The sequence below is a fragment of the Plodia interpunctella genome, chromosome 16, assembly GCF_027563975.2.
Source record: "Plodia interpunctella isolate USDA-ARS_2022_Savannah chromosome 16, ilPloInte3.2, whole genome shotgun sequence".
NCBI lineage: Eukaryota > Metazoa > Arthropoda > Insecta > Lepidoptera > Pyralidae > Plodia > Plodia interpunctella.
In genome coordinates, this window is record NC_071309.1 from 4,252,806 (window position 1) to 4,263,531 (window position 10,726).

General features: G+C 35.0%; 1 protein-coding gene across 1 annotated transcript; it reads left to right on the plus strand.

The window, feature by feature from the left end:
• The first annotated feature begins 7,191 nt into the window (after window positions 1-7,191).
• On the plus strand, window positions 7,192-10,726 carry LOC128676722 (acyl-CoA Delta(11) desaturase-like). The gene is made up of 4 exons (XM_053757016.1): window positions 7,192-7,217; window positions 8,803-9,004; window positions 9,518-9,854; window positions 10,093-10,726. Exons 2-4 carry the CDS (start codon window positions 8,806-8,808, stop codon window positions 10,580-10,582), a joined length of 1,026 nt encoding a protein of 341 aa, XP_053612991.1. The 5' UTR covers window positions 7,192-7,217; window positions 8,803-8,805; the 3' UTR covers window positions 10,583-10,726.

Here is a 10,726-nt window from a genome sequence, read left to right on the forward strand (position 1 = left end):
TTATTGCGTTTATTTTTCGCGATACTCTCAAAAATCCAAACAAAAATGCATTTCAAAATTCGCAGAGTAAAAATTACACACATCATGTTTTATTTTGACTATGTATCTAATTAGCTTTTCTGAAACAACTATAACATTTTTGGTGTTTACAAGGAAAACGCTCAGACGAGCGAAAAATAAAAGACAGAGAAACATAAAATATTACCCTAAAGAACTTGTAAAGATATTACAACTGTAGGCACTAAAAGTTGAGCAATTCTTTAATTTTCTTTTATGGAGCTCAAAATTGCAACCGACACGACAATCCCCTTTCTCCCGGCGATTCTGCTTGTTAGATAAAACTTCAATTTTGAAAGTGCGCTGATCGTTGATTCCCTTTGTTACCAACGTAATTTATTTTATTGTAATTATTATTTATTTCATGCATTATATTTTTACTTTCTAAGAAATTTTACTCATATATTGAATATACACTAAAATTAAACTAAACAATATTTGTTTCAAATTATACATTATTATGTACGAAATACAAGTCGTAAACCAATATACAATTGGATATGTGAATGGGAAGGGAAGTTCCTTTGAATCATACTGAGAATTTTAGGCAAGTATAAAATTATTATATTAATTATTTGACAATCTGTATACAAATTGTGACAGTAGGTATATTACTGATAAAACCACAGGTTTGTCCACAGCGTTGTTAACAACGTCAGTCAAAACTATATTAATTTTAATAATTTCATCATAATAATATAATAATAGTATGTACGTGCATATTGAGTTATGTAATGTCCAATAGTGTCAAATAATTAATAAAATAATTTTGTACCTGCCTAAAGTTCTCAGTATGATATGTATATGTAGGTATAATATGTACATTTTGAGAAATAAATAAAAACTTAGTTTTAGTAACATTTCTTCTTTTCCACAGTCATGTAGAGATAAAAAGAGGGCACTCTAAGAATATTTTCATGAAACTTTTATATTCGGGAATATAACGCAGACGTAACAAACAGTGAATGTGAAGTGAAAGTGTTATTTTTTCTATAGCTATCGTAACTTCAAGTTAATTCAAATTGTGATTGCTTACAAAGTTCGTTTAAATATTTAACTCATACTATAAAAGTCTAAATCTTATAATAACTTCAGTTCTTTGAGGTAAATCAATTTTATTTTTGTATCCCTAGAGTAATCTCAATGTGATTTCAATTCTACAGAGCAGCGCAACAGTCGAGCTCTTTGTACTGAGAAATTCCCAAAAGCGTTGTCTATAACGACCAACATTATAATATATATAATGTTGGACAGACAAACCCAATGTATGAGATAATGATGTGGTGAATGTCATCTAACTATATCATTTGATTAAAACTTGCCGCTTTATATATTTTACTTCAAAGTATAAAATCATCCAGGTAGAAGAGAAATATTACGCGTTAACTTTGATGTAGGTTGCTTGCAATTGGTCTAAAAAGTGCCGCTCCATTTTGACACTGTCGTGCGTTAAATCTCCATACAATTTCCAAAGGACCCGCGCACGGGGCCCTTTCTAAATCCATGATTTCCGCGTTGTCCATCGACGGACATCACAACAACGGAACACGATTGAGCCATTATTCAGTCGTGCTCAGTCGGGGCCTAACTAAGAATGCCGAAGACCTTACAAAGTGTAGAAGAGAAAGTAGAAAAGCGGATCCAGTAACTGGAAAAACTGCCAAATGAGTATGAAAAATATATTTCATGAATTGCAATGCATTCCAAGGTAATGGCAATGAAATGTCGGAAGTTGGCTATAGATTAGTTTATTGAACTTGACAATTCATAATATTGTCGTAAAAAAAACTGATACAGGTAATTTATCCATGCCGCAATACCTAAGCATGGCCTGATTTATCCTAGAATTAAATATGGATATGATTTTCTGTTCTATACCAAGATCGCTTTGTGACGAAAAAAACATGTGCAGTAAAATACGTTTTCACACAAATAAAAAACATGTTTTCATTTTTGTTCATAGATTGCGGTAAGTCAAACTATTTATAAGTTCCTGATTTCCCAACGGGTTTTTTATATGATCTTATACGTCTTCTTAAAGTATTGTAGCATCAAAGAATATTTTCAAACCTACATATATTTTGTAATGCCGATGTCTTATTTAAAACGATTTTGGTTTCAAATTTCCAGCGATCAGTAGATGAATTTCGCATTGCAAAGGATATCTATATTTTCATAATAAGTAATATTCAATATATTGTGTACATATTTTTCTCGTCCTAGAATAGTACCACATATCCTCCCGAGGACAATATGATAATTTTAATGTTTATTCTCTAAGCTCCGCTTCGGGGGACCACAGCCGTAAATGCAACCAGGAGAGCAGTAGCATAAATTTTGTTAATAGTCATCTGACACTGGTACAATTCTGGATAATAAATTTCCATGTACGGACGCTGGGCCTTAATAAATTTATAGCATTCAAAATACGGACCGTAAGATTTAAGATCCGTCAGTAAATATTTACACGAACCAGGGCCCCAAACTGTGTTACTACGCCTCTTTCATACGCAAAAAGGAACTATTAATTTACCGTTATATACATGTTCTTAACTTAGTCACCACATACATTTTTACGTTGTCAATCAGCAAAAAGTATAGGCAAAAACTCGTGCTAACTCTACTGAACATCTATAACATACGATAATAACGTATAAGGTAATGAATATTTTGACTATTTCACCAAGCAAATATAAGAAAACACAGGACTGAAAGAAATATAATAATTATATTATTACTATTAGCGTGTGGTTCCCGCCCCATGATACCACTCCGTAATCCCGTGGATTTCGTACTGAGATATAAATTTGCCTTGACAGGTAGGATAGGCAGAGATCAGTAAAATGTTGACGTTAGATTGGAAACCTTAAAATTTTATTGGTTTTTGATTTACATGTACACCGGGATTAACGTTAGACGTGAACACGTGAGAATAGTAGATAGGGATAACATGAATATCGTATGCTTCAGATGAAGGTGAGAATAGTTTGGGAACCGCAGGAAAATCTTTAACAAAACATGTGAAATCATCTACACCCTAACCTCGGTGGGATAAATTGCTGAGCAAAGACTTGAAATAACTGCGTTACCGCACTCACAAAGTTTGCTTACCTCAAAACTTGATGATTTTGCGACTAAATTATTACATATCTATATATCTATTATCTTCTATATATATATATATAATAAAAGTTATATATATATAGAAGATAATAGTATAAAAGTTTCTGTCCCTAATCCCTACATTGTACTTACATTTATATAAAGAATACTCACTTATGTACCAAAACACGAATTAATTGTGCGTCCAATTAAATTGGAAATTGGATGAATCAATTACTTCAAGCGTGGTTATCGGCCGAAATTAACTCTGAATAAATTACGCAAATCCATTAGATTGACTTTCTAATATCCCTTTATAAATATCATTCTCAAAATAGCTTTTTTGCTGATATTTCTTAAGATTCAGGAGCGTTTGCTCCTGAATTTAATTCATTCATTTCATTTGAACCGTTCTAGTGGGGTAGTAGTAGCTGGTGGTAAAGTTAGTGGAGCTCTACCACTAGCTGTTACGCGCAGCTCCCACCGCGGTAGCCTATGTTTAACTTCGGGTCATTAATTATATCAGTTCTACATTTTATCAAAATTGTGACAGAAAGACAAGATATAACATTAGTATGGAAGTACGGATAAATCGGTAATTACTATCCATTTTGCGAATTCAAATACGAATTGAGTCAAAGAAAACATTGGAAAGTGTTCTAAAAATATGCTGTAAATATATACCTAATCTCGTTTTACATTTATGTAACCTACTTTAAGACTAGGTAGCCAAATAAAATTAAAGCAATTACGTAATCAAGTCGAGAATCTAGGATACCGATTGCAATGCTGCCATGGCAACGGAGTGCAAACATTTCAGAAATGGCTCAAGAACGCTGGCAAACTGCGGGTGATTTACATAACTTGAATGAGCGAGATGATGACACTCAATCCGATCTCTCTCTCATCTGAGCGTTGTCCCTCAGCCGTTGAGCGTGGGAGCTTAGGGTCCGCTTTCTTAGTTTTTCTTCTCCACTTCGCACGGTCGTCGGCGTCTTTAGTTGTCAAAAATTGGCACGCATACTCGTATCATCCTTGACGAGGTAAGGCCAGCATTCATTGGGTTTGCCCCTTCTGCGCGGGAGCGGCATAGACAGACATTTGTTCCCTACGTAATTTGCCGGACATTTGTTCCCTACGTAATTTGCAAGACGTGGTCGTACCAGGGTAGGCGTAGACTTTCAATCGAGAAAAGTACGTACATATATTGGTCCAAAGCTATTTTTCCTCCCATCATACGCTTTATAATTGCATTACTGTCCATTCCACTTTAGTTCTGTCAGTCCTTTTTTGGCCGGAAAATTTCCAGCCATAATTCGAAAAGTCCCTCGCAATTATGTTACAATTATTTCCTGTTCATCCATATTGATGTCGGTTCGTTGTCGCTTTACTGTCAGTCAGTTGATTGTTGCTTTTAATAACTTGTCACGATTTTAGAGCTCCAAGCTAAAAACAAAAACAATCGTATTAAAACATCTGTCCGTTCGTATGTCGCAGACAAATATATGCGTGAAGTCCTTTCGTTGATCCCAGAGGTTTGATTGACCTTTGGAACAAAATTGAGACTCGTCTTCGTATTTAAGTAGACCTCGGGCAAAGGGGCACTACAACTAAAAATAAAACGAGAAAACACTCAAATGAAAGAGGCAGAAATCGACGATAAACATATATTTTATTTCTTTCAAAAATAAACTATCATCCAAGTACTATTGATTTTGAGCACATTATTGAGTGGACCATTAAATTTCTCTGTTTGCCTTGCCTTTCATAAGTAGCATAGATCTATAGAAATGATATTCTAAAGTAAATTGCAACGAAAATTCAATGGTATTGTCAATATGGCGAGCAGAGCAAACACGCGTGGAAAATGAGCAAATGATTCGACGGAACATTTTCGATATTGCTAAATGGTTCGCCTTTTATTCATTATTTGATATTGTATCTGTTCTTTTATTGTTCTATAACATCTTTTTTATGAGCTAGTATGCTCTTGTAGATGGAGTATTTGCTTTTTGAGGTACCTGCTTTATAAATAAATTATCTACTGACTTTTGTTCTCCGCAAGTCGGCTTCGATGGGATAACCCTTGAGGACTGTTGAATCTTCAGGAAGCTCTCAACCCAAAGGGTCATGAATAAATTGAATTTCGGATTCTTATGGGGTAAATATACCAAATATTACAAAAACCACTGTTTTACGTTTAGTATCCTAGCTACACTTTACTTACTCCTTAACTAACACAAATTATAATAAAGTACAAACGACTACGCTCGGTAAAACAATAATACACCTTCTATGTTCTGGTCTATTAAAAATCCGCATCAAAATCCGTAGTTTTAAAGATTTCAGCATATACATAGCGACAGATAGACAAAGGAAGCCTTCATTATATACTATGTACATACAGTGAAGTGGTATAGGAAAAAGATAGGTTATCCTAAATACTAATATTTATTTTTATGACTTGTGATCAACAGATCTCATTTCCTAACCTGTGCCTTATAGGTATAGCGTGTAGTTTCAAATAATAGGACATTTCTACAAAAACACACTCTTCAACTTTGTAATATAAATGTTGTAATATTGTTCTATACATATAACGTTATATACAAAACAGAATAAACCAGCTGCTTCTCGCAGATTGTTAAAGTCAATCAAGGGAAAGGGCATTTAACTGGGGATACTTCACTTTTGTAATCGATCTGAACTCCAACAGACCCGCTACACTATAACAGGTATGACAAAGCGCCTTAACAAAAATTGATCAGCCTGATAAGCATTTTCTGTTAGGTGAAGTCTTAGCAGAAATTGTTCAGCTTGAGGAGCAGTAACCGTTGCCGTATTAAAATAGAAGATTTCGAACATTTCTGGAACGGAAGTTCTGTAATAAAGTTAATCTTATATTTACCCTATACTATTATAACATGAGCTGGGAGTAACAGTTAAGAGTTAGAGTAACAGTTTGGGCTAAGTTTCGATGACGACGGAAGGTATTCGTTGAAAACTTGCCTGAACTGGATAAAACTCCCATTTATGTATAGAATATGCCTTCGGGCTTATGTTATTTTGAGTGGTTACTTATTTCCTTTCCAGTTTATCTTTGTGACACGGCAACCGGTAACGCAGGGGAGCAGTCACTTAGATTTTAATAGCAGAGAAAATATTTTAAATTATGTAACCACCTATTAATGAATAAGTGTTTCAGATTTTTCTGTAACTTAACCCTCAACCCTTTTAAAAGAGGGGTCAAAGATTGTATGGGACTTAATATTTTTTTTAAGATAAAAAGCTGAAAATTGGAAAACATACGTCTTCATAATTTTTCTCAAAGAATGACCGAGATTTTACTATGAAATTCACGCGGGCGAAGCCGCAGGCAAAAGCACCTTGAATACTTTTTTTTTTATATTAGGACAAATCACACAGATTGAGCTAGCCCCAAAGTAAGTTCGAGACTTGTGTTATGGGATGCCAAACAGAAAAAGATCATTTTCCATCATGACCCGACCGGGGATCGAACCCGGGACCTCTCGGTTCAGTGGCAAGAACCTTGCCACTGCGCCACCGAGGTCGTCATGTGAATGTGCGAGCAAAAATTTCTATTTATGTTTTGCATATATAAATGTGGAAAGATTCTCACATCATCTATTACCAGCATAGGGTGATTTATATTTACCATTTTTTTTTAATATAAATTAGACTGTATTAGACCTGTATAGAAGACCCTGACATTAAAATGGCTGACAATGATGCAACTACACACAAACTGTGGCATCTAAAACCATAACGTAAAAAGGCTTTTCTTGTCGCTGCACATTGGCTTAACTTAAAGAACACTCATTGCTTTATTTGCATAAAGACTTTAAACATTTTAAGCATCTTCATATATTCGAAAACCATAATTTTTAAAAACACCCTATATACCTCGATGTAAGTGGTAATACATATTTTTAAAGTATACCTACCTATTCGAAACAAAAATAACTTATTTTGAATACCAATTAACAGAGTATTTATAAATGGTAAAAGTGTTTAGTGTATACAGTTGGGATTTTCAAGTAAGTGTATTTAGTTGTCATCCAAAATTTAACTTTCACTATTTCGGAAAAGAAGGTAGGTGTACCTAACACATTTCACTTTCACGGGTCACGTTCTACGGGTTTTTTGTATAATAAAAAAAAAACTAAGATAATTTTATCTCTCTATACAATTTGGAGTTTTAATATGTAGTGACCACAAACCATTTAGCGTATAGTGACCTAGTAAGAAAAGTCGAAAATGTATGTTTTTTTTTTTGGAATATTCCGTTCAGAATCGAGTCGATTCGAAGTGAGACGCAGCGAACCAATCATCGAAATATTGCGGTGTTGTGGTCATTACGTCACAATGGTGCACTGTAAATAGTTACTGCATCTCACTGCGAATCGACTCGATGGTAAAACGAAGACGAGAAATAGCAAAGTACGCACTACGCTCACAGCGCACCAATTCGAATGGTGCCTAATGGTATTTTCTTGTGCTATATGTGTAATTATTAATTATTCTCAGAGAAAATACATTTTCATTATTCCCGGACCACAAGCAAAACATTCACATGAGCTTATTATTACGATTATTTGTAAATTGATGTGATATTTCTGAACATCATAATTTATAGGATAGATACATTTTAATTGGATTTTATTTTTCAAATCCTATTTTATTAGATAAATATTTATTTAAAATATATTAATTTTATTAGGGCACCGATTAAATGCCCTAAGTATGGTGCGTCTAGACACAGAATATAAAGTATAAGTACTACTTTGTACTTGTAAAAGTCATGTTTCATCCCTGCAGATTTTGTAATGTACAAATTTGAACGGAACCCTCGGTGTGCGAATCTAGCTCGCTCTTGTCTGTTTTATTTTATTGTAGCAAACGAGTTTTTTTTTATATTTTTAGCAAATAAATAAAAGCGATATACATTATAGCAACAAACAATTTAAATCGTTGTTTTTTATTTTCCGTAAATACAAAAGTCAAAAGTCAAACGATTTGTCTATTAGCAGCAGATAAGTAGTTAGGTATCCAATTTACCACTTAAACTACTACAAGTTTACCAGTCGGTAACGTTGTAGTCAGGTGTAGATTAAGTACTTTGTAAAGTATCTTTACTGGGTTTTTGGAATCCCTTTGACGTATTCGTTTTGATGTTATCTGCTAAAGTATGTATTGTATATATTATAATGTAGAGGACATTGTTGTGGCTACTTACATTTACTCTACCCAATTTTAATACAACAAACAAACCGCAGGTACCTATTTGTTGTTGCACAAATTTATTTCCAAAAAAAATTAACCGGCTTCCATGACACTCAAAATCATTAATAACTAAGTAAGACAACTTCTTTTGAGAACGGGAATTTGAGCTAGATATGGGGGACGATAAGAATTTAAATATAATAAATTTTACCCGACCAACAGAATAACGCGTTAATATGACTAAAATTTTATTTCAATTCTTCTCATCGAAGGGGCGAGAATTTACACGCGGGCGAAGCCACGGGCAAAAGCTAGCTGCTAGATAAATTTATTATATAACCTTTGGGAAAGTCAATTATTTTAAATCTCAGTACCGAATTACATTTTTATACTTTTCAGAACATGCCTCCTCATGTGGAAAACGTACAGAAATTGGCTGAGGAGCCACCACGATTCGAAAAACTGGTGGCGCCTTCTGCAGATTCATGGAAATTCAAATTGTATCCCCTAGAGTTTTCTCTCACTGTAGTTTACTTCTTCGTAAGCTTATATGGGGGATATCTCTTCTTCACCTCCGCAAAACCCGCCACTATTATTTTCAGTAAGTCGGACATTTTGATGTGTAAGTTAGCTAGTTAGTTTCCATGGAGAATGGGACGTAGTTTGGGACGCCACTTGTGCGAATATGGCGGCGTCCAACGTCCCTGCAACGAGCAGACAGGCGGGAATGACGGCAGATACCCGGGAACGATTAAAAACCCATCAATATAGTTGTCTTGTCGCCCAATACGAAAACGAGACTTTTGGCGTCAGTCCTTCAGGTTCGTGGGGCAGAGGCGCAAAAATACTGCATCATTTTGAATAAAACTATTTTACTTAGTAATTTGCTATTTTACTTAGTAATGCTTAGTAAGATCTTGCGAGGCTGCGCGCGTCGAGCGAGTTCTACTCGATTTTTATTTGATTAAAAAAAATGTTGTAAATCACAACGGTACACAATGATAATATGGACGCGGCGCGGACCGATTCTATATAATCGACTTTTCCTTTGATCATCACACGTAGGTATGTGTGACCAGTATTTTCATTTAAGATGTTTTATTTTTTATTCTAGCAATCATCGTCACGGTCCTATCTATGTTGGGCGTGGGAGCTGGCGCACACCGCCTCTGGTCACATCGGTCCTTCAAATGCAAGCCCCAACTCGAAATATTGATCACAATACTATTCTTGCTTAACAGCCAACGCTCTATAGTCACATGGGCCAAAAGACACCGTCTTCATCACCAGTGTTCGGATACAGATGGTGATCCTCACAATGCTACTAGAGGTCTGTTCTTCTCCCATATTGGATGGATGATGGTTGAACCGCACCCAGAAGTAACGAAACGAGAGAAATACGTAGATATTTCAGATCTGATGAATAACAAAATTGTTAAATTTCAACAGGAGTAAGTATATTTTGGAAGTTTTTATTATTATTCTCACCAACTCTGTTACATATCTCTCTACTCCTCTTGAACATCGAAGTACGCCTAAAAAGTTAACCTTTTAATTCAGAAGATTCGGCCCTGATTTTATGATCGGACTTCTGCGCGATATCAACACTCGTTGGTAGTGCTATTGTAACCATTATATATACGGATATGATGAGAACATATTTATTAACCTTCGCTTTCTCTTTTTCAGTTACTTCTTACCTCTGGTGCTATTGATAGCCTTCGTCATCCCAACATACATTCCAACTTTATGGGGTGAATCGCTGTTCGTGTCTTATATGATAAATACGTTCCGTATGCACATATGTTTACAACTAATATGCTCAATCAACAGTGTCGCTCACCTAATCGGGTACAAACCAATCGACAGGACCGCAGTTGGAACGCAAACACAATTCCTAGCTTCGATAACAGTTGGAGAAGGATTCCACAACTACCATCACTCTTTCCCTTACGACTACAGGTCCTCAGAGTTTGGAGACATCAAATATAACCTTTCAGCTTTATTCATTGAGTTTATGGCAAAAATCGGATGGGCGTATGACCTAAAAGTGACTTCTGAAGAAGTCGTCAAAAATAGGGTGTTGAAAAAAGGCGATGGCACCGATCTGTATTATATCCCTAATAATGAAAGGAAACAGAAATTCTTTTGCACTGAATTCTATAAGGCTTCGAGTTAATGCAATCCTTATTTTAATATTCGATTTAACTCGACAGCAAGCACCATTGAAACATAATAAGGAAACAGAGAAAATAATAAAAAGCAAACAAGTTGTCGTGTTGATTTTTTAAATATAAATATATTACTTACTAGCTGTTGTTCA

Bases quoted from the DNA above. Each gene is read 5' to 3' on its own strand.
- LOC128676722 (XM_053757016.1), top strand. From the start codon at position 8,806: ATGCCTCCTCATGTGGAAAACGTACAGAAATTGGCTGAGGAGCCACCA. The intron at 9,005-9,517 runs GTAAGTCGGACA...TTTTTATTCTAG, and splicing joins ACCCGCCACTATTATTTTCA to CAATCATCGTCACGGTCCTA. The intron at 9,855-10,092 runs GTAAGTATATTT...TCTCTTTTTCAG, and splicing joins ATTGTTAAATTTCAACAGGA to TTACTTCTTACCTCTGGTGC.